Genomic DNA, 24,972 nt, shown 5'->3' with positions numbered 1-24,972 from the left:
AGGTCAGGCAATCAGCAAATCACAAGGATGTCTGTACCAGGTTTTCTAGTACCACCAAAAGTTGTGAAGTGGTGGTCCAGTCCTGCTAAATCGAGAAAGGTGAATGATGACTCAACAAAACCACCTGGGGACAGAATGTAAGACAATGATTTTCCAAAGTAAATTAAAAAAAAAAAAAAAAGCTTATTAGACTCACACAAATGAAAAAGAACTGACACACTATATAAAACTCAAGGTGTATTGAATTTACAGTACAAAAATAAAGCCTTTCACTAAATCCAAATTTCAGTACGATTTTATGTCAATTCAAGAACAAGGGAACATCCATTTGCTTGGACATCTACTATTTCTAGCTTCAGAAATCTGTATTTTCTCTTGAAGAGCCTTAGTGTTGCATATACTTTAGGGTCAGAATACATAAGCTCATAGTATTGATTCTGATTGTCAATATTGCTATGGTTCTTCCAGAGAAAAGGACGAAACTGGTTAACCTGTTCCATAATCCTGAAACCACTATGCAAATGAATTACTTAAAATAATGTAGAGTTGAAAGTAGTTGTTTAGAAACATTGCATAGATTTCCAATTCTTTAAAGAATTTTGAAAAGGATGAGAAAATCAGCCTGTGTGGAGGGAGGGAACCTTATCTTCTTACCTCCATCACCCTCTTATCCTCAAACAGTAGAAGCATCGTTTAAGTGTAACTTAATTATTTCCGCAGGATTTTTGTTTTGCAAACACAGAATAAAGAAGCAACTGTGACTTGTACTGTCCAGAAAACAAGAGTGATTTTTGAAAGCGGTTACTGTCTGCTTACCTGCGCTGTGGGTACTGGGGCTCCCGTGGAGAGCGCCTCCCCATGACCACCGGTTATGTTTCTGTTTTGGCTTCTGGCTCCTCTCCATTGTACGTCGTACAACGGCTTCATGGCGTTCCTTCAAGGGAAGAGAGGAGCTGATGATTAGATTCCACCTGGATGTCTGAGGAGTCTTCGACTTCAGGCAGAGTGGAGAGAGAGGTACTACTTAAACTTCCTAAGTCCTACACCTTAAGGTGAGAGTAATATCAACCTGGGTGAGGGGTTACTGAAATTATTAGGTGTCAGTTGATAAAGCGCTTGGCATACAGCAGGTACTTAAATAAATGACGATTACTGTTAGTACTGGGAGTGTGATGCTCCCATCAACTCACATAAGCCTGGTAGTGCAGGTCTTAGCTTAAACACATGTGGTACTGTATTTTAAAAACAGCATATGGAATCTACGGATGTGGGTAATCCTAACCCCACAACTTAATGGATTGTACGACTTTCTGTAACTTACCTATTCTGAGTCTAAATGCCCATTTTCACAAAAACTGACAACACTTACTCAAGGATTGAGCAAGAGTTAAATGAGACAATCTATGAGAAAACGTTTGTAAATGGTAAAGTCCTACAGAAATCCAATTACTGGGAGTAGTCTTAAGACTTCAGTATAGATGAAGTAAACATAAATAAGTTATAGGTCTAGACCAGAGAAATGAGCTTTTAAAGTTCCTGGGGCAACAGTGACAATCATACCATTCTCTACCTGATTTCCACACCACAACCTCCCTAGAAACTATGACTCTGTAAATCTGCTGCCTCTGAGACATTCTTGGTGTGCATGCCAGCACCTTAACGGGAAGCTTCACAGTAAACGTGCTGTGTTTCTGAAACAGACAAGCCTCCCACGTTTCCCCCAGAGCAGCATCTCACCTTGTCCTCCTCGAGCCTCTGCCTTCGCTTCTCCTCCACAGCAGCCCTCCTACGTTCCTCTTTCAGCCTCTGCTCTTCTAACTTCTTCTTCCGCTCCTCCAGGTGCTTTTCGTAGTGCTGCCTGGCTCGCTCTTCTCTCTCTAACCAGATTATTTCTCTTGCAGCTTCAGGAAGAAAAATGAGGGAAACCAAACACAGGCAGGTTTAAAAACTTAACAGTTAGGGCTGTAGAAACGGCCCACATTTAACAAACATGGATGGGGTCTTTGGTTTTAATTAACCAACCATGGCCTTTGCTTTTCTCAAATTTTCAGGAAAAAAATATTACTGTTAAATTTTTAGCATAATGTAATATGCAAACAACGAGGCCAAAGAAGATGCACTGAATTCTACTCTTTGGGAACTGGAACAGCCCTCTAGTTTGGTATATTATAACTGCAGAAGAGTGCATGCATCACATCTCAATGCTGATAGCGATGTGATGTCCTCAAACCCACAGTATCATCTGTCTCTCTCTCATTAAAACATGTGATATCCTCCAGATCAGAAGTGTGTGCCTTGGGCTTCCTTGGTGGTGCAGTGGTTAAGAATCCGCCTGCCAATGCAGGGGACATGGGTTCGAACCCTGGCCAGGGAAGATCCCACATGCCACGGAGCAACTGAGCCCATGTGCCACAACTACTGAGCCTGCACTCTAGAGCCCATGAGCCACGACTACTGAGCCCACGTGCCGCAACTACTGAAGCCTGTGTGCCTAGAGCCCGTGCTCCGCAACAAGAGAAGCCACTGCAATGAGAAGCACACGCACCGCAATGAAGAGTAGCCCCCGCTCACCGCAACGAGAGAAAGCCCGCATGCAGCAATGAAGACCCAATGCAGCCAAAAATAAATTAATTAAATAAATTTTTAAAAAATTTACGGAAAAAAAGTGTGTGACTTCATTTGTTTCAACATAGCATTGGTTCTGTAAGTGTTAAAAGGATTTGGGAGAAAATCCCAAAGATTGATAGTTGATGAAAGATATGCCTCACAGGCATATCACACCGAATCAGTAAAAGGATGTCAGGGATCAAATAAGCAGCCGACCTTGTGTCTGAAGAGTTCATAATCTATTTAGGTAAGACTTAACAAAAAAGCCGAATGAAAATATACAACTCAAAAAATATGGTTCAGTGATGGAATGCTTCCTTCTTCTTTACATATATATGCTCCTTCCTCATTTCAGGGAAAAATAAATCCCACAAAACTTTAAAAAATATGATGCTTCCTTCAGCCGTGACAGCTAAACACATTTTTAATGTGAGCTATTAACATTGTTGGCAAAAGTGTCCAAACAAGATATCAAGCATAAACCTGGAGGACACTACGGTGGTATATCAATTAAAATGTTACTTTTTTAAGGGAAAAACAATAAATTCAGAACATTTTGCTTCCTCTAAATATTTGATATTAGAGATTCTGTATTTCTGCTACCATTAAATCTTTCCAGAGCTATTCATTTCAGGAGACAAATCTACTGAAATGGATCTGAACTGGCTTGACTTTCATGGAAGGAAAAGCATGAGGACAAACCCACGGTAAGTTTGTTCTCTGACATCACTCAGGGTGGTACACAGAGATCTGGGTTTTCCCAGCAGCTCTGCTGTTAACACATAGTGAGACCTGAACAATTTCATTTGGATTTCCGTTTACTCTTGCCTAAAACATGAAGAAATTGATCTTCAAGGTTCCTTCCTTCCAATGCTAAAAGCCCATGGTTTTAAAGAAATTCTCAGGCCCAAGTTAAAAGTTTACTCAGAGAAAAAGCACATAGTATGTGCTCAATAAATATTTACTGAATGATTGAATAAATTAAAAAAATACTCTGAGAACACATATTAAAAGTAACAGATAGACAGCATTATTCACAATAGCCAAGATATGGAAGCAACCTAAGTGTCCATATCAATAGATGAATGGACAAAGAAGATGTGGTATACATAGGCCATGGAATATTACTCAGCCATAAAAAATAATGAAATCTTGCCATTTGTGACAACATGGATGGACCTAGAGAATATTATGCTAAGTGAAATAAGTCCTACCTAAACTTGGCCTTAATATCTTTATTTGGTCTTGTTCTGCATTGCTCTCCAAAACATCCTCGTCAATCTCCCTGGAGACCTTTCTCCTTACTGTACCCCCTAAATAAACCGTACTTCCCCCATCTCTTTGCTCCTGTGGTTGCCTTGCTGGGAAAGTTGCTATCCTTTTTTTTTATCCAAACAGATCCATCCTTTAAGGCAGTAGCCTCATGAAAACACAGATTGCTGGGCTCCAACCCTCATTCATTTCCACTTTTTCTAGGATGGGGCCCAGTAATCTTCATTTTAAACAAACTTCCCAGGTGATTCTGGTCCCAAGTGATTCACTGATGGCATATGGAGGAACACTGCCCTTAAGGTCTTCTCCAGAAGCTTCATCTCTTCAGGGCTCATTGCTGCTCTTATGACATCTACCACAAACTTTAGCATTTCTTATACTCTGATTTCTATGTAGCAAAGGACTACCCCCCCCCACTTTTTTTCCACTCACTATAGTGTTTTTCACAACTTGCACATAACCAAGGGTCTTACTAATTAATTACTTCCTGATTCATTGAGAACTACTTCTTGACTCATTCACCCATAACTGTCTGGTCTTAGGCAAATTACTTAACTTCCTTATGCCTCACTTCTGTCAGGGTAAATTCTGGCTACATATAGGACCTTCTCATGGGTTTACTGTGAGGATTAAAAGAATCATTACATCTAACACAGTTAGAATAGTCCTCTGCACTTTGTAAGCACTCAGTAAATATTAGCCATTATTGCTAGATTTGTCATCATCATAATTCCAATTCAGAAAATTAAAGGTAGCTCGTAACATTGTGTTATCAGTCACAACAGGGTTAGACATTATTACAACAATAATTAGTTTTATCCCAAATAATCTTTTAAAGGAAGAATATTTCTTTATCAAACTCTTGAGTTCCACTTCTAATTTTCTACCAGGACGTGGAGATCCTATTGCAGTGCCTTTTTAAACAACTGTCGTCTTTAAACAGCCATACAGAGAACAGGCAAACAATGGTGAAATAGCAAACAGCAGTTTCATATTATTGCAGAGTATGCTGCTGACTGCTAGGATTATTACCAAGTACAGATCACGCAATCTTTTAAACTGAAGGATAATGTAAAATATTTCAATATTTTAATAAGAATTGAAAGTTAACTAATTCTAGGAGGTTTGGTTATTTAAAATATTCCCTGTGGATAATAGAAAATATCAAAGTTTTGTATTTTCTCATTAAGAAATGAGACTTTTGAATGCAAGAAAAAACATCAACAATTGCTATGGAGTGAATTGTGTCCCCTCCACTGCAATTCGTATGTTGAAGCCCTAATGCTCAATGTGACTGTATTTGGAGATAGGGCCTTCAGGAGGTAATCATGGTTAAATGAGGTCATAAGGGTAGGGACCTAATCCAATAGGATTACTGTCCTTATAAAAAGAGACACCAGAGAGCTCACTCTCCCTCTCTCTTCACGCTCAGAGGAGAGACCACATGAGAACAGAGCGGCCACCTGAAAGCCAGGAAGGGAGCTCTCATCAGAAACTGAAGCCTACCATAGCCTTGATCTTGAACTTTCCAGCCTCCAGAACTGTAAGAAAATAAAGTTCTGTTGTTTAAGCCATGCAATCTATGGTAGTCTGTTATGGTGGTCTGAATAGACAAATAAAACTCATTCAGTATTTAAATCATTAACATTCACTAATTTCATAGTGGCAGCTCTATAAAAGAATAACATGTCCCAAAAAAGGACCTGTGATGAATATCATTAACCTTTACTTTTGTGAAGTTATCAGTTTCTCCTGGACTCTGAGATCATAACATAAAAATGAAATGAAAACCCACTGTGGCCCCTGGACCTTAACAACCCAGTCCCATCCCTGAGCTGCTGCCACCAGGATTATACTTCAATGACACTGTAACAGTATGTCAGTGCCACACAAAGGGGAAATTCGCCATCAATCCGAACTCTGTTTAGAAACACACAGTGACTCGTGTACTAAAAGGAGTTTGAAATGAAAGGGTATAGGATAGAGTAGAAGCTCCGGCTTCACAGGAACCTGAGTCCACCCCCCACTCCTGCCACCCCCCAGTATGTGTCACTGAGCAAGCAGTGACTTCTGTGGTCTCGTTTCCTCGAACCGTCTTCCTGAAAGGGCTGCCAGGTGGGCTCGCGGTAACATATAAAGTGCTTAAGGCAGTGCCAGGTACATGGTAGGGACTCTGTACATGTAGATAATTATAATGAGTGAATCTTTATGATCGTTATACTAACTCCTGTCTTATCGCTACAGAAAAAAGGCAGCTAAACAGAAGAACACAGATAGGACAGAGAACCAGATGGTGCACTCGTGGGCTGGGTCAACTCCCGTCCCAGTCACATTCGACCATCTAGTGCCCAGCCTGGTCCTTCTGAGCAGGCTTACAACAGTGTGGGTGAAGAACGTGTTCCACTACCGTCTGAGGGAAAGAAAATGATGACGCTCAGAGAATAGAGCAATGTTAACACTGAACCTCTGAAACACACACAGCTTAGGTTCATGCTAGGATATGGAAGGATATGAATAGGTTACTGGTAACACTGGCTACCAGAACAGCCAGTAATATCATGAAAAGTCAGAAAATGACAAGTGATAATATCTGAGTTTGGATCTTGATTCTGCCGCTAATTCTGTGTGACCTTGGAAAAATTAGCTAACCCCTCTGACTTCTAAGTTAGAGTGTGTACAGAATGTTCTCCAAGGTCTTTTTCAATTCACTCCCATGACTCAGTTGTTTTTACCTTTGAGGACATATGAGGGATTACAATTAGGTTTCTTTCTGTTTTGATTTTGAGGGCTAAAAATTTAATTTTTGTGCTTTATCTCAATAATTATTGTGATTACTTACATTCAAATAAATTTCATTTTTATGTTGGTATGAAAACACTGATTGTTTTGTGTGTGCTAAATATTAATTAAAAAAACGGCTTAACTTGGTTAATCGACCCTGGGAAGGGGTGCTGTGGACTGAAAAATAAGAGCATCTGTGTAGGAAATACTAATTAATTTTATTTAATAATGAAGAAATGGGAATGAAAAGGTAACCACTAATAGTATGGAAAATTATAGCACAACTTCTAAATTAATACGGGCAATCATGGAATGAACAGTACTTGCATCAAACCAACGCCTACACCTCTACACCACCAACTCTACCCCCACCATAAAAAGGGAAAAGAACAAAGTTTAAAAGGAATGAAACTAAGCCTATTAGTTAAGACTGAGAGTTTTAGACCAGGCCAAAACTAAAAGCTAAAGGAATAAAACTAAGCCTATTAGTTAAGATTGAGACTTTTTGACCAGGCCAAAACACAAAACACCCAGTTACATAGTTTGAAAGAAACAAACCTAAAACAAAGTGTCAAAGAAAATAATGAATGAACAAATAGCTATCAGGCAAATGAAAACAAAATTGTAATAAATGTGGGAATAATAATCCCATTTTGTCTGGTAGTAAAAATCAAATGAAGAAAAAAACTCCAAAGGAGATAAATAGCTCTCCCAGGATCACATGGTCTAAAAGAGGTAGAGTTGAAATTTTAAGTCAGCTCTGATTCCAAAGCCTGTACTTTCTGTTACTACACACTATTTCCTCCGTATTCACAACTTCCTGCCTAAAATTTCCACTTGAATTTCCTGATCAGATCCATCACATAACCTTACTCATATCTGCATATTCATCCCTACCTCAAACCAGAACCTGCTCTGCCTTCTACGTTCTGGTAGCAGATACACGACCTCCTAATGGTTTACAAAGTTAGACCCCTCGAGGTCATTCTCAATTTCACCTCATGGATGCTCCAACCTGACTCCACACTTCCACAATTGACTCCATCATTTTACATCAGAATTCAGTGTCTCCCCTCCCAACCTTTCGATTCTACTGTATTTAAGCCCTCATTCCCTTCTTATTCCTGGTGATTAGTCTATCTCCTCTTCACATCCATCCTTCATACTGTTCTCAGAGACATCTTCCCCCCCACCCCCAAACAAACCGAATGTCACAGTCCTGCTTGAAAACCTGTTGGTTCCCCACTGTTCCCCAGTTCAACTCCTTAGATTGACCGTATAATCACGTACATTTTTACAAGCTACCTCCTGCCCAAAACACCTCTTCCCACCTGGCAAACTCCAACCATCTTTCAAGTCCTGGGTCAAATGGCCCTTCCTTTGGAGGCAAAGTCACTCCCATAGCTCCTTCAGACTCCTACGTGTACTCTAGATCGTAACTACTCTGCTCTTACTGAGTTCTTCCCCATATAAAACTGTGTCTAGTTTAGCAGATGATAAAAGTAAGTATGATGAATAAATGAGCTAAGGAGTTAAAGGATTATATGACTTCCAAGCAAAGTGATTTACATTGATTCTTAGTGTTAATTCAAAGCCTTCTCAACAAGTTATTTAAACTGTGTTTCTACTTTCCTCTCATTTGAATATTACACTGGAGAACTGCCTGGTAATAAGGATGACCCTGCAGATACCCACACCACCTGTGTCTCCTGCCCGAGGGGACTTCCTACTTTGCCTTCTCCCCTTGACATAGCGGTAGACTAATGGGACTGAGCTGCTGAGACAGAGCTGAGGTGCTTGTACTTGTGAACTGTCTAGACCCTTTCTTTGGAGATAGGAAAGCAATACTGTGCCAGGACTTCTTATATTCAGAGCTAGGCCTAAAGGAGGGTTTAGCCTCAGCTAAAGTAAACGGAGTTTTGCTAAAGCACACAGAGCAATGGCTGTCCTTGGAATCTTTTTGTTACTGCCTCGACCTTAATCCACTTTCACTCCTCATAGAATGTTGCCATCCTCTTCCCTGGCTGTCTTACTGAGCCCCAGCCTACTAGACCAGAAGCACAAACACCCCTCTATCTTTGTCTCCCTGTAGCTCAGAAACATTAGGTTTCTCCAATCCCAAGCATCTAGGTCAGTCTCTGGGGTCACATGACCTGCCATTCTCACCTTTATCACCACCATCATCACGGTGAGCTGTGCTCAGTCCTTTATGCTGACACCAAGTGATTTACAGGCAGTACCTTCATAGCTGATAGCTGCCAGTGAGGTAGACACTGCTACTAAACTTATTTTATTAAACTTATTCACAGAGAAGTGAAGTAACCTGTCTGATGTCTCAAAGTTAGTCAGTGGTGGAACTGAAGTGCAAACTCTGGACTGTCTGACTCTAGAAGAAAACGAGGAACCATTACTCTAAAAGGCAGGATTTGGAACACCTCCCCATGACTAAAGTTCCTCCTCTAGATCGGGACACAGTGTTCATCCAATGTGAAGATCCTGATCTTCTAATGTCACTCTTGGCCTTCGGCAATATCTATTTAAAAGACCACTTACTTTTCAGGCTTTAAGACCTTTTAATTGTCAGCTTTAAAGGCAAAGTCAACCTGGGAGAAATAAACAACGGCTGCTTAGTCACAATGATTCACCTTATGTCAAAGCTTCAGCCTCTGAGTTATCTAATCCATCCCGCAACAAGCATTTATTCTTTCCAGTCCTGAGCCTGACTCATGAGGCAGTGCTTTGGTATGTGCTCCTGTCCGAATTCCTCCCACTAACATGTACTCTGATCCTTTGGTTGTTCATAACCTGCCTGGAGGCCTTGGGAGCTTTTGTACACTTCATTCATTGACAACTTTAGGAGGTGGTTGACCACAGATCTGTCAAAGTATTATCCAGTAAAAATTTGGATTACAAAGACTTTCCCAAAGTCTGTTTTTGTTTTTGTTTTTTTGGTGTGTGGATAGTCTTATTAAAACCAATGACTGTCTATCAATGATAATAATGTGAAATGTAAAACCAGGGACAGTTTCACTTATGATGCTAATCAGAGCACGGCATCACTGTTTACTAATTAATTCTAACCTCTCTATCAACGTTTTTGAGATGAACATTCTAAGCCAGGTTGAAATGATCATTATCTCTTGACTGCACTCTTATTAATACTGCTGCCCGAGGTGACAACACACACTGAGTAAGAAGGGTGGGGAAGGAAGCAAAGCAGAAAAGCTGTGACTGGAAGGGCAAGGAAGTCTGGCGAAATTATCTGAGAAACAATGCAAAAATAATTTAATGGAAGGTCAAAATCCTTTTTATATTATCTTATTGTTATTTCTAATACAATACATTATGATAGGTCTCCTGTACAGCTTTGAACTTAGCTATAAAACCCAATATGAATGAACTGAATGAGAGATTTGATTAACTTTAGTTTTTCTTCATGAGCTATGAGTCAATCATACAATTCTCTGATAAGCTTCCATGATTATATAGACTCTCAGAAAGCCCCCAGCTGGGAATGTGACTCCATTCGCATCAATACTTCAAAATTTAACCTGTATCACCTTCAAAAAGGGAAATCTTATATCTTCCTAAACACAGAAGACTATTCATCTGCTAAATATTCCTTAGATATTCCTTTGAATTTGTCAACATATCGTAGGACTATTAGTTTCATAACATATATGAAGACCAAGCAGTTTTAAGGCACAACTATTCTATAGATTACCTTTGTATCCTTGTTCGTCTAACTGAGAAAATGCTTAAGAATAAGAATTTCAGACTTGTTTGAGTGGGCAATTATAAGGGTGGGTATTACCTGATAATCTGGTAATGTCTAACTAATTTGCAGTATACCTGCTGCATTCACCTCTACTTACATTGAAACATACAGATTTACTATTCATTTACCATTCAACCAACAATTGTTAGACATTGACTATGTGCCAGGCACTATTCTAGGTACTAGGCTATAGAAATTTAAAAATGACACAAGTCCTTTCTTTTATTAAGCTTATATTCCAGTGAAAGCCGACAGACAACAAACAAATAAAATATATACATGCTTAGATACTGACAGTGACGTGGAGAAAAGTAGAGGACTAGTTTGGGGGAGCTGCAAATTTGAGTAAGATGGCCAAGGAAGGCCTCACTGAAGAGATGGCAGTTAAACAATATCGGAAGGAGGAGAGAGAATGAGCTACACGCATCTCTCAGGACAAACATTCCAGGTGGAGTGCGTAGCAATGTAAGTACCAGGAGGTTAGAAAATTGATCTTTCACTTTAAGAGCCCCAGGGTTCCTGGCTTAATAGTGACCGCACATCAAATATTAGGTGAATGAATATGTGAATTAAAACAGCAGGAACTAGCTGTAAAAAAAGGTGGTGGTGGTAGTTAGTATTACTTTAAACTATCTAAAGTCAAAAATTTATACTATTGCATAAATTCTACATGCTTTGATTCTTGTAGATGTTTCTGAAGAGAAATTAGTAACCAGGATCTATTCCAAGTTCTTACAGATTCTTTTTTTAATTTTTAAAAATTTTTTTGTGGTACGTGGGCCTCTCACTGTTGTGGCCTCTCCCGTTGCGGAGCACAGGCTCCGGACGCGCAGGCTCAGCGGCCATGGCTCACGGGCCCAGCCGCTCCGCGGCATGTGGGATCCTCCCGGACCGGGGCACGAACCCGTGTCCCCTGCATCGGCAGGCGGACTCTCAACCACTGCACCACCAGGGAAGCCCACAGACTCTTAATGGACTCCAAGGCTAACAAATGGTCAATGCCACAAAATTTTCTCAAAAAGATATCAGAATCTGCTCCAACACTTACATTTACCCTCTGGTTCTGTGTCAAATGGACAGTGAGTACAGCACCCATGTACCTTGCTTGTGCATGAGGAAGCAGAATAGCTCTTCCTCCACGTGAGAGCTGGGTATGTGCCCAGCTCTGAAACTTCGGAAAATCTACCACCGCATCTGAAGCATAGGGACCACTCTCTACTTAACAGAATCACCACTTGTTGAAGAATGTAAACATTGGTCTTGGTGATCCTGTCCATATTAAAAATATGCTTAGGGGCTTCCCTGATGGCGCAGTGGTTGAGAGTCTACCTGCCAATGCAGGGGACGTGGGTTCGGGCCCTGGTCTGGGAGGATCCCACATGCACGGAGCGGCTGGGCCCGTGGGCCACAGTTACTGAGCCTGCGCGTCTGGAGCCTGTGCTCCGCAGCAAGAGAGGCCGCGATAGTGAGAGGCCCGCGCACCGCGATGAAGAGTGGCCCCTGCTTGCCACAGCTGGAGAAAGCCCTCGCACAGAAATGAAGACCCAACACAGCCATATATAGATTTAAAAAAAATAAGAAAATATAGTTGATATGGCAGAAAGAAGAAAGGGTCTATTAACTATCCCATTTTTTAAGATTCAGTTCCTCCCTTGAGCTAAATTATCACAATGCACTTTTAAAATAAAATAAATGACAGTTCATAAAATAACTTAACATCAGCAACTATGGCAGGCTCACACAACAAAAAGTACAACCGGGCTTCCCTGGTGGTGCAGTGGTTGAGAGTCCGCCTGCCGATGCAGGGGACATGGGTTTGTGCCCTGGTTCGGGAGGATCCCACATGCCGCAGAGCAGCTGGGCCCGTGGGCCATGGCCTCTGAGCCTGCGCGTCCGCAGCCTGTGCTCCTCAGCGGGAGGGGCCACAGCAGTGAGAGGCCTGCGTGCCGCAAAAAAAAAAAAAAAAAGTACAACTATTGTGTTAATTTGCACCTAAATGTGATAATACAGAGTGAAGTGTTTAGAACACTGCTTGGCCCATAGTTAGTGCTCAATAAACATTATTATTATTAATGAATAATATTAATATTATTAATACGTAATTAAAGACGGGAAAATCAGGAAAATCAGCAAATATTTATTACGCATCTGTTTTATATTTAGCTCTGTATATTGGGATAAAAAGAATTAGAAAACCATGGCCATACCCTTTAAAAGTTTAAAATATATACAACCAGAAAGTTCTATAAAGTCCAAATAGAAAAAGTTCAGTAGCATATAAAGTGGCACTAGAATGTGAGCTAAAATATGATAGTTATGCAAGATATAGAGTAAGAAAATGAGAGTTTCCAAAAGGGGAAAGATCATGAAAACCAGGAAGGCGTCAAAAAGAAGGACTGGAACTAACCGTGACCAAGCTAGAGGAATGAAGTACATCCATGAGATAGTTTTGGGTAACTAAAATCTAAATTTACTAAGGTCTGAACTAGGATGAGAGCAGAGGCAGCAAATTTAAAGGCATGGATCTGAGACCTATGTTGAAGACAGAGGCCTGCTGGTCTTGTGACTAAATGGATTCAGGGATAGTGAGTGTGGCAAATTCCACCTACAAACCAGGCTAGAGGTAGCTGAAGCCCCAGCTAGAGGACTAGGCTGAGTCCAGACTGACCACTGGTACCTACAAGCGGCTCAGCAGGTCCGAGTGGAGACTAGGCAGTGCACAGCTCTGGACCACCACGTTTCATTCTGTAAAAGATGCGGTAGTTAAAGCTGGTAGAAAGATGCCAGTGCCTCCAGCAGCAGGAGAAAGCATCAAAAATAGTGGAAAGATAATTGGGCGGGGCAGGGGGGATGCTGGTGCGATTGACCGAGACACAGAAATTCCTCAGAGGAGTGTTCTGGAGGGAAAGTTGATGGGCAATGTAGTTGTATAGAGCGGGGGTCCCCGACCTGCGGGCCACGGACCGGTAGCGGTCCGAGGCCTGTTAGGAAGCAGGCTGAACAGCAGGAGCTGGTGGGTGGGCAGGCGAGCAAAGCTTCACCTGCCGCTCCCCACTGCTCGCATTACTGCCTGTACCAACCAACCACCACGCCCCCACGGAAAAATTGTCTTCTACGAAACTAGTCCCTGGTGCCAAAAAGGTTGCGGACCGCTGGTATAGAGGTTGAGTTTCAGATGACAGGAAAGCACCTACTGCCTTATGAGTGAGTTGGAAATGTGAAACCCACATTATCAAAAAAGGAGGGTTGAAACCATGACACAACCCTCTCCTTTTTTGTACAATTAAAAATACAATTCTCCCACTTACCCCAGGAAGAAAACCAAAATTAAAGCTTAGAAGAGAGATGGTAAAAAAGATGCAGAAGTCAAGAGAGAGAAGTTTGAAGGAACGGCCTGAATAGAATCAGATGAAATAGTGGTTGAGGAGATTTCTTCATGGGAAAACCTTTTAAGGCAGAAAAATCAAGCTTTCAGAGTGCATATGCTCAACCAAACAAACAGAAGAGTCCCGTACTTGAAGAATTATGCCTGATTTTACGTGATAAATTGAAGGATAATGTGGAAAGAGCAGGCCACATGATATAATCCTACCATAAAGCATGACTCAGAAATTTATCCTACAGAAAGTTATTAATAGATCCTCCCTGTTTGTAGAACAGTACAAACATGACATGCAGCCCAAAACAAAGACCTTTATTCTCCCTTTTAACTTGCTTTTTAAAAATGTGGATTACAAAAAAAAAAACCTTTAATGATTTCAATGTTAACTTCAACCTACATCCAACAGTGAATAATCAATCTCACTGGCCAATAACTTTAAACTTTGCCTTGTTGGAATTTCTGGAATGTATTTTTTTTCTAACTTGGAAAGCTTTAAAGTTTGAAAGTTTGATAATAGTTGATATTATCAACTGCTTTCGTGTTTTCAAAAAGCACACCCCAAAGACCTGCTATTAAGTGACAGCCCTTCCCCACCCCTCGCACCTTTTTTTTAAACTATTCTACTCCCATCATAGCTTCTCCACAGCACAGTTTATATTTATGGGTAGTTTATCAGCTGCACTTTTTCTTTTAGAACTAAAATTTTTTTAGAAATTACCCTTATGTATTCTAAGGCACAGCTTAAATTAGATGCTAGATTTTAGATGACTCTTTTACAAATGTACGTGTGCATGAATGTTTATTTGTGTATTTATGAAGATTAGTTTCTACTCTGACAGCTTAAAAGAATAGGCCAAAATTTAAAAGAAATTTTAAAAGAAAATGCAAATAATGCAGAAAAAAATAAAAATGAGTAAAATAAAACAGAAATATGATAGATAAAAATGTATTTCATTAAAATTATGACTGTCAATGACAACAAAAGAGATAATATCAAAATTAAGGAAAACTGGGAATTCCCTGGCGGTCCAGTGGTTAGGACTCCTCTCACTGCTGAGGGCCCGGGTTCAATCCCTGGTCAGGGGAATTAAGATCCCACAAACTGAGTGGTGGGGTCAAAAAAAAAAAAAGAAGAAAAACTATGGTATTAAATACGGTAGGGGTAAGAAGAAAGAAAAACCATGTCTATGATACGCTAGCTCACCAACAAAGTAAAGCTGTGACCACAGGATAATACAATAATCTGAACGTTACTTTGACCCATATAAGAATCTGATAAGCAGGTTGGGTCTGTTACCAGATGCCCTTTTGCCACCTGTCTTGCGTCAGTGCTCTACAGTCCCCACCTCTTCTAGCTCCCTGGATGACTCCTCTTCATCCTCTAGTTGGACGTTCAGGTGGCCCCTGACATCCTCAGGCTGGGCTAGGTCCTTCTGTGGGGTTCTTGATGCCCCATGTGCATACCCCTTCAATACCACCCTCTATTAGAATTGCTGTGTGTTTATCTGTTCCCGCCTCCCCACCACTAGACGGTAGCTAGCCCTGGAGGGCTGGGCCTCAACCTTTATTCATCTTCTTAACACAATACCTAGCAAATAGAGTTTTTAACTATATAAACTAATAAGCCATGTTCTACATCATCCACATGAATTAAAATGGGGCCACATATTAAGAAGAAACCCAGCCACACAACAGATAAAGTTAGGCAACTTGTAGGGAGAATCTGCAGGCTCAGAGCTATACAACTTTATAGCATAAGAAGGGAAATGATTTTTGTGTGACTAGCATATTTATACTTTCTACAAAAAGAACTAATAACGCGTGGATCTGAAAGACAAAGAAACCCAAATGGAAAGGTATGAGTTAAGGTGCAGAAGCTAATTCATGATGGGATTTAAATGATACAGGAGTCGTCTCCTGACCCTAGGGAGCTACTTTTACTCAGGTAGATACGAATCCGCACTGCAGTGCTAAGGAGACATTTAACAGTGGGAAACCTACCCCAACAGGGATGGGGTGGAGAGGGGAAAGGACACAAGTGCTTATCTTTGCTTGGATGGATCCAAAACCAGAGTGTAAATACTTATGCTCGCCTGGAATCTCTTCCTGCTTTAGTAGCTCTGCCTTTCCCTCTCAGCTCTGATCCACTTGTCTAACTGACCTTTACTGGGGAGCAGTGGGCACAGTTCACAGAAGAAAGATCTCCAGACTACACAGCACTCCAAGCAAAGAGGGACCCGCCTCAGGGCCACAGGCAGCCCTGTTCTCCAAGAACCTACCAGCCCGAGGGAGACCTGATAGAGGCAGGGAACTTCAAGCCTGGGTGCAAACTCTAAACACAGAAACACGCAGCTTGTTTACTGCCAGCAAGTCATTGAAATCTGTGTTGAAAAAACCTTGGCAGCAAAAGAAATGACCTCACATGACCGTGATGGCAAGGGAGAGAAAGAGACCTGTGTTCAAAGAATGTAAACAATGTCAACAGACTTTTGAAAATCAGCTTCCAGTGAATTTCACAAATTTGGATTCTTGAATACAAATAATCAGAGATGGGATATGGGGCTGGGTTTTCCAACTGAAACATTAACGTTTACAAAATGCAGTAGAACTTTAGAAAAGTTATAGGTCATCCACTGGAAAGACTGTGGCAACCTAACTCAGCTCTGGTTTTAAAATATCCAGACGCTCTGGAAACAATGAGACACACTGACTAGACATTTCATCTTTCCAAGGCACATAAAGAGAGTATCCTGTTTTAGCAACTTTGCATAAATGGACATTAAAGGAGGAGTTGGCACCAACATCCTTGCTCAATGTTCTGGAAGACAAGGACTGCTGAGTGCTCGGATCTTGGCTTCCTGGTAAGCTCGTCCTGTGACCCAGCTCTCTAGGTGATTACGTGGCAAATGCTGCAGTTGCTAACCTTTTGCTAGGGCCTTAGATAACAAAAGAAAAATCAGACCCCTCAGCACAGGTCTTGTGTTTTTCCTGGCAGCACATTGGTAGCATCAGTCTATAAATTCAACAGCAGCATTATTTTAACATCGAAAGCAGTGAGTGCCCTAGCAGTGCACAGTCTCATAACTGTTCACATAAAAAGAACCACATGCTGACTCTCCTGGTATTTTTTTTTTTTTTTGCATTACGTGGGCCTCTCACTGTTGTGGCTCTCCCGTTGCGGAGCACAGGCTCCGGACATGCAGGCTCAGCGGCCATGGCTCACGGGCCCAGCCGCTCCGCGGCACGTGGGATCTTCCCGGACCGGGGCACGAACCTGTGTCCCCTGCATCGGCAGGCGGATTCTCAACCACTGCACCACCAGGAAAGCCCTAGTTCTATGTTTATATCAACATACTAAATTCTGTTTCCCAATCCATCTGCAAAACTCATAAAGGCATGCTAGAAAGCATGCTTATTAGAGTGATGTCTGTTTGTCCATCATCCTCGAGGGGAAAAAAGTAACATTTCAACAACGGTGTCCTTGAAAGATCAAGCGAGGGCTGCGGATACCTAGCTGCTTCTCCCGCTCCTCACGCCGCTCCCTCGCCAGCCGCTGCCGGTCATCAACGCGCAGCACTGGTGGAGGGTCTGAAAAAGAGAAAAAAAAAACATGAGAAGAGGGGCAGATTTTGAGAAACGATATACACTGATAAATATCTTTTTGTCCAGTAAATCTGATGAATGAAATATTACTACATCTTACGTATAGTAACGTGACAACAATTAGTACATGTAACTATACTTTCAGTGATACACTTTATTATAATTTTCCTGAGAATTTCCAAGTATTATCTTCTATTTAAAAATATTACATAAGAGGTTAGATTCTAAGAGATCTCATCACAAGGAAAAAACCCATTTCTTTTTTTTTTTTCATATAAGATGATGGATGTTAACTAAACACATTGGGATAAACATTTCACAATATAAGTCAAGTCATTATGCTGTACACCTTAAACTTACACAGTTTAATTGATGCTGTATGTCAATTATATCTCAATAAAACTCAAAAAAATAAAGTAAAATTAAAAGACACACAGTCCCCCCAAAATTTGTGTAAAACATAACTGTGCCTTTGGCTTGTATTTATCAAACAATATATATGAGGTTTTGTGTTCCTAAGCTACTGAACCTCTATTGTTTTTATGTTTCAAAAAGCCTGTTCCTTAACAGCACATAGACTCCTAAGTGAATTTATTATACTAAATACATGTTCACCAGATAGATGTGAACAGCCCAGCTCTGGAGTCAGACGGGCATGAGATCACTTCCGGTTCTGTCACTCACTTGCTGTGAGATTTGGCCGAATTACTCACTCAGCTCTCTAAGCCTTAAGCTATGATATAGGGTTCATGGGTTTTTCACTTATTGCCTATGAGGATAAAATAGAACCTATCTATCTCACATCATTGTAAGGATTAAATAAAATAATGCTTGTAACAGCGTTAGCACAGTGCCTAGAACTTGATAAATCTCAATAAATTCACTCATTTACTGAACACACTGAATAGCTACTGTGCACCAGGTAGTGTTGTATGTGCTGAAAAGAGAGCTATTAACAAAAAAGACAGAAATCTTTGCCCAAATGGGGTTTGCTTAGGGAAAATTTATGGAATAAATAAGTAAAATATAGAGAGTGAAAAAAAGGGCAATATATAAAATGTTAGACTGCAATAAATGCCAAGGAGATAGCAAAGCAGCCAAGGGGATTGTGAAATGGCAGGAAGGGGAGGTCTGACATTTTGGATAGGTGCCAAGGGAAGTCTAATTGTGATGGTAGCTTTTATGTGTAAAAACCAGATGGAAGTAAGGGAGCTACCCGTGCAGATATTCCAAGAGAGGAAAAGCAAGTGCAAAGGCCCTGAGGTTACGAGTACCTAAGGTGTTCAAGAAACGATATGAAGATCTGAGCCACTGGAGCAGAGTGAGATCAGTAAGTGATGGGGCCAGAGACCTGGGGGCCTGGTGAGGACTCTGGATTATGCTCTGAGTGAGATGCCACCACGGGGTTTCCAGCAGAGGGTCACATGAATACACTCACTCTGCCTGTTACTAAATAAAAGGAAAAGCATAGTAATAATAGTGATGATGATAATTACACTTAAAATCAGCTTTGTTTTCCCTGCTACTTAATTAACATCACAATTTTAAGATCTCTTATTAAAAATAGAAACCTACTGGAATAATACTTTAGAGACAACTGGCAGAGCTTCATCAACAGACTTAAAGGACTTGCATCCCAAATGTGTCTTAAACGTCACAGAATTTGTACATTTAAGGGAAATAAAAGCTGTCTAAAAGTACATTAGGACCTGCATAAACCTGGCAGTGTGCATCATGGGCAGGACCAGGCAATGATATTTTATGCTTTTCCTTTGCTTTAAGGTATGCTTTTTCAAAAAATTCATAATACGAACCCCTCACTAGCTCATACTCATTATGATAATTATTTCCCAGATTTACTAATCATTTATGAGATCTCAAATATTTTTTATGTAGAAAAATGTGGCCTCTGGTCCCAAAAGGTTTTCCTCTGACACTAGAAGAGGGGCACGTGGACTCCCCTCAGGCACTTTGTTAAGGATCACAGACAGGGGAGTTCTGCTGTCCTTTGTTTTTGGAAGTGACAGCCATAGCAAAATGGTATTTTGAAGAAAAAATGATCTGAGAACAAAAGCCAAAATGAAGTCAGAAGAAAGACTTCCAACAATTACTTATTGCTTAAAACAAGTCCTTAAATAATGAAGTTTTACTCCCTCATGAAAACTTTGATTTTATTATGAAACTTGAAAATCAACTTTATTTATAAAAGCCACATAGGCACATTATAGAAAGTCTGTAAAACAGAGTCTATAAAGTCAAATTTTGTTCATGGAATATGGAGTATGTGACATTTCTAGCTTACTTTCAAGTACTTGCCAAATTTCACACAAAATTTTGAAAAGAAGGTTTTAATAACAACGTATGGGACACGCACACTCATCCTCACCTACCTTCTTCCATGCAAACCAACCCTGAGAACTCTAAGTCAATAACTGATGTTCCTGCAGTCATGAGGCAATACTCAGTTATGCAATGGAATGCTTGCTTGCCTTTTAGATGCATAGTTGGAAAAGAGCAATGCAAGAGGGGGCATAGTTTACCTCTGATTTCTATGCTATCATTTCATATGAAAATTACACTCTTCACAAACTGTATCCTGTCTGGTAACAACTGTATACAACAACAGGCTGTATACAGTTCTATGCAGATATATCAATAAAAACTATAAATAAGGGCAATGCTTAAGAGTCGGATAATTCCCACTGGCCACCTTTATCACTTCAGTACTGATCTCAATCAGTATTCATTTAGAATTAGATTTGAGGAAGTTGAGAACAAATGCAACACATTTCTAAAGTATAAGATGCATACTGACTATGATATGCTAGACAATTTCGGTTGGTTTGGGGACCTGGCAATAGAAAATACTGTAGAGTGAAAAAGGTATTCAGTTTGAATTCTGTTTCTGCCCTTCTGGTCACATTAATAAAAAGCCACTTTGATACTAGAATGTTAATAAACACCCTGTGACAGATGAAAGATGGCTGTGAATGCAGGTAGGGAAGAGCAGAGCCTGGTCAGTTTTGTTCATTGTTATATTCCCCATTGCCTAGGACTATATTTGACAGGAAGGAAGGCATTCGATAAGTACTTATTAAATGAATGAATGAGGGGACTTCCCTGGCTGTCCAGTGGTTAAGACTCTGTGCTTCCAATGCAGGAGGCGTGGGTTCAATCCCTGGTCAGGGAACTAAGAACCCCACATGCCACGGGCACGGCCAAAAAAAAAAAAGAGAGAGAGAATGAATAAACAAATGGGCCAACAGCTTTAGCTAACTTTCAGAGCCAGTACACTTCCATTAAGCATCACTACTGGGGCAAACTCATACCAATCTTGTAGTTGACAACAGACTTTTAAAAATGTAAATACTAGCGATTACAATTTTAAGATTTAATAACTAAAAACTGATAAAAATGATCTTTAAAGGAGGATTTCAGAAAGAAAAAATACAATTGAATAATTCCAAGTAAATAGTGAATTTTCTGTAATTTTTGTCTCCCTCTCATTTCTACCCTCATATCACTTTTCTCTGGAACAAAATGAAGGTATAGAAAATGATTTGACATCACGAACATTTCACATTGTTTCCCAACAGATCTAACGTTGTTAGAATAGAACTGAGTTACTTATTCTCAGATGGAGAAGTTTTAAGAGAAATAGGATTTCGGTGGCGGTAAGCTTGCAGCTACACTCTGCATCCAACCTCCTACCTGTGATGATTGCAAAGTAGAGGGACTACCCAAATGAGGGCACTTTTAAAAGTGAAAGGGCGTGCTGATAAGAGTCTGTCTGTGGCGACGTGTGTAAACCTGGACTATTCTGCAAAAATCGGAACTAAAGAGTGACCCTCAAAGATCAAGAAAATCAACTCACTTTGACAAGGCTTTTTTCCAAGAACTCAGTAGACCTTGACTCCTATCTGAACCACTACTGTTTATACAGTAAACTACTTCTGTTAGGGCTTTTTACAAGGACTTCCATATATATTATCAGTTTATTCTTCACAATAATCCTATGAGTTAGTCAAGCAGCTAGTCATTCAATGAAGAGTTATTGTGCCTATTTTCCAAATGAGAAAACTAAAGGAAATAAATGCATGTGACTAAGGAAGGTGGCACAGTTAAGTGTCAGAGTTAGGCCTTAAAATCCCATCTTTAACTCAATCCTGTCCCCCCTTTTCACAGCATGGCATCTACAGTGTCATTAGAATCAGAAAACAGCTGGAAGATTACAGGTCATGTTTTCCTCCATGAGGGAAATTTATTTATTATTTATAAGAAGAAAGTTCTACTGGCTCTTCTAAAGACTTGTGGTGGGGAATAGTAGAGGGATAGGAATTAAGAGGCATTTTTAATAAACTGGAGTTTCTGCTTTTCTCAGGTACGTGCCCAGTAGTTCATGAAGAAAATGCAATTTTCTCTTCTAATCAGGTCAAACTTTTACCATTTGGGTTACAATCAAGGACGAGGTGAAATGAGTCCTCTAAGAAATAATCGCTCGAAGCACAGAGGGAATGCATGGGAAGAAGATTCACAGCTTGTTCTCAGGAAAAGCTTCACAGTGGATGTGGCAACTGAGAAGGATCGCCAGAGACACACTTGCTTTAAGAAGTGTGGATGGCATGGGAGGAGGGTGTTACAGAAGGAGAACAATGTAAGCTTGGTGTTTCCCAAAGTGGGTGGAACAGTGGAGTCCAAGGCTCGATTTTAGGTCATACACAGACAACTTTTTTTGTTGAAGTGTGGTTGATTTAGTGTTGTGTTAATTTCTGCTGTACTGCAGGGTGATTCATTGATACATGTATATACTTTTTTTAATATTCTTTTTCATGATGGTTTATCATAGGATATTGAATGTAGTTGCCTGTGCTATACAGTAGGACCTTGTTGTTTATCCAGGAAATTCTATATATAAAAGCTTACATCTGCTAAAAAACAAACGAACAAACAAAACTTTTACCATTTGGAGGCAGCTGATGGAGTTCTGAAGAAGCATCTCGCACTTCCTCAGTTAACAGTAGTCATAAACAGACTCTGTAACTTTACAAAGTGTCTCTTTTGGACTTGGTTCAAGTATTCACAGCTGAGAGTACCCTTCCCTCTTGGATAACACAAGACACAGTGTGCACATATTTATAAAACACCATGAGGACCTTCCATTACATGTTTTAAACGTAAAATATTAACAATTTGAACGTGAATAGATGCTTTCTAAATCAGAGATATTCTACAGCATAAGTATCAGAAAGTAAAGGAGGGCAAGAAATTTAACTAAAATTTACTGGATAAAAAGGGACCCTTTTTCATTGTCAGGATACTTGCATCTGGTTAGGGCAATACTCAAAATATCCCCAAAACAGCATGTGCTTCTTTTCTTTTTAAGTTCCTACAGTAAGAAAATCAACAAAAACTACTTTAGACAGACATTCCTGTGACTCATATCCCATAAAATCTAAAGGTTTTACTCAAGCCTGGAACTCCAACTTGGAACCTCTTATGTCACCTTCAGAGATACTCAGGAAGATAACATGGTGGCTTTAAAAATAAGAGTCTTCTATGTATCTTTGCTATGTGTATACACAAGAAAGCAGATGTAATCTGAAATGAAACGTCTCCTCACTGAACTTGACTCTGGCAACATAAATCAAATGGCTCTATAAAGAGATGGCCAGTTGGAGCAGAAAAGATGTTTTTGGCCTCTATATTTCTATGCACTCTGCATATGTCTCTTCTGATAATGGAAATACTGTGTTAGAATGATTTATTCATATACTGGTTTACTCCACCATACTGTCAGCTAGAGGGTAGGAATTATGTCTTTTAATAACATTTCCCTACTACCTATACAGTACTAGCACCAGATAAATAAACAAGTTATCGGGATATAAAAGTATAAATTGCACAGTAAAGAATGTAGGAATTAGAAGCAATGGTTGATGGGGAAAACAAGGGAAAACCAGTACAAACCATTTAGCTATGTTCAATTCTCATGGTAAAACAAACGGGATTTTCAGGCTAAAGAGCTTCTACTTCTACAAGGATGCTCACTGGAGTATAAGGAACAAAAGTCCACTAGAACAAGCTGCATGAGGACAGGGGCCCTGTTGATTTGCCCATACAGTATCTCTCACAGTCCCAGTCATAGGGCAACTACTCAATAAACATTAGATGGTGGCTGGGCTTTGGGTGGATAGATGGATGGATAAATGAATGAAAATGCAAACTAACTAAATGGGGAAATCTTAGCCTACAAATTAAAACTCCACTGAAACTACACATCATTTGCCAGTAATGGTTACTCATGCAATACCTGCAGTAGTACTGGTTATTTCTCTCCTAAACGGCAAGCTAGATTTACCTTCTCTGTTCAAGACCTTTTCCACATGGGAAAAAAAGCCCCACAAAACTAGGTGCAATAGGGAATGTTTTCTATGGGGCTAGGTACCGTTATTTCCATCTTTATTCTCACTGATTCACTGTTCTTGAGTGACTTTGGCCTTGGATGCAGCAAGAAGTACGCTTCCAAGAACCTCATGGGGTGTTCAATTTGCCTTTACCTTCCTTTGACTGTCTCTTATCATCAGACTGTAAGTTAGTCTCTCCCAAGGACCACACAATGGTTGATACCTGGAAGCAACTGCATTGTCTATTCAATTGTTTGTATTATGTTTACAGAGTGTTTGCTTCGTCGTATCACTGAGTGGAATAGACCATGAATCACAGGCTATCAGATGAAATTACTGTGTAGGTGTACAATCATTGCAGGGAATGGAGAACAAAAACATCATTCTATACCAGCTATGCTGTGTGTAATGATTTCCTTAAGTGGTTTTTGAAAAAGTCACAAAAGAGATATGCAACAATGCTGGGCATACAGGTACAGAAAATGGTGTCATATCTATCATTTCAGGCAGAATGGCAAAATTATTTCCTCTTACACACTGCTTGACAGTAAACAGTGCATTCACATACACCATCTCACTGACTGTCAAAATGATTCTGAGAGGTAAGTAGGGCATAGCCTTGAATCTCCATTTTAAAGAGAGAAAATCAAGGTGTGAGAGGTTCTCTGACATATTCATACGAGTCAGTCTGAGTGTGTGTTTTGGTGGCAGGACTGAAACCAAGCTCTCCTAAATTCTAGCATGACTAAGTCCTTTGGGTTAACCTTCCTTTTTCCACAGCAAAGGCAATGCATAGTACCTGGTTTATTTCCTGTGTGGTTGCTATTCTGTCCTGAAATAGCAGAAGCAGGCCGGTTGGAGGCCGCGGCTTTCTTATCTTGCACTTTGTTGCCATCAGGCGCTATACAAATGAGACAAAAGAGAAAAGACATATTTAGTTTCTTAAAATTTATTCAGAAACATTCACATATTCAACATTTACTGTTAACCCTTGTATCAAATGCTAGGCTAGATTCAGGAAATATAAAGATTAAGCAGCCAACAACCCCTGCCCTCAAGGAGCACACTGTTCAGTGGGAAGAACACATTCAAAAATCAATAGCCTAGGGGCTTCCCTGGTGGCGCAGTGGTTGAGAGTCCGCCTG

The 24,972-nt window shown here is 40.2% G+C and overlaps 1 protein-coding gene across 5 annotated transcripts in view; it reads right to left on the bottom strand.

Moving 5' to 3' along the window:
- Positions 1-24,972, bottom strand: part of MAP7 (microtubule associated protein 7) — a 167,794-nt gene that overhangs the window by 35,646 nt on the left and 107,176 nt on the right. For all 5 annotated transcript variants that reach the window (XM_027085567.1, XM_027085537.1, XM_027085558.1 and 2 more), the window contains exons 2-5: positions 24,627-24,728; positions 17,331-17,408; positions 1,738-1,901; positions 817-934 (exon numbers count right to left, since the gene is read on the bottom strand). In XM_027085567.1, the coding sequence (XP_026941368.1) occupies positions 817-934; positions 1,738-1,901; positions 17,331-17,408; positions 24,627-24,728 (462 nt within the window). The remainder of the gene's footprint in view (positions 1-816; positions 935-1,737; positions 1,902-17,330; positions 17,409-24,626; positions 24,729-24,972) is intronic.

The sequence above is a fragment of the Aethalodelphis obliquidens genome, unplaced genomic scaffold (genome assembly GCF_003676395.1).
Source record: "Aethalodelphis obliquidens isolate GAN/ISIS:26980383/991018 unplaced genomic scaffold, ASM367639v1 scaffold3, whole genome shotgun sequence".
Lineage (NCBI taxonomy): Eukaryota > Metazoa > Chordata > Mammalia > Artiodactyla > Delphinidae > Aethalodelphis > Aethalodelphis obliquidens.
This window is presented reverse-complemented; position numbering and strand designations above follow the sequence as displayed.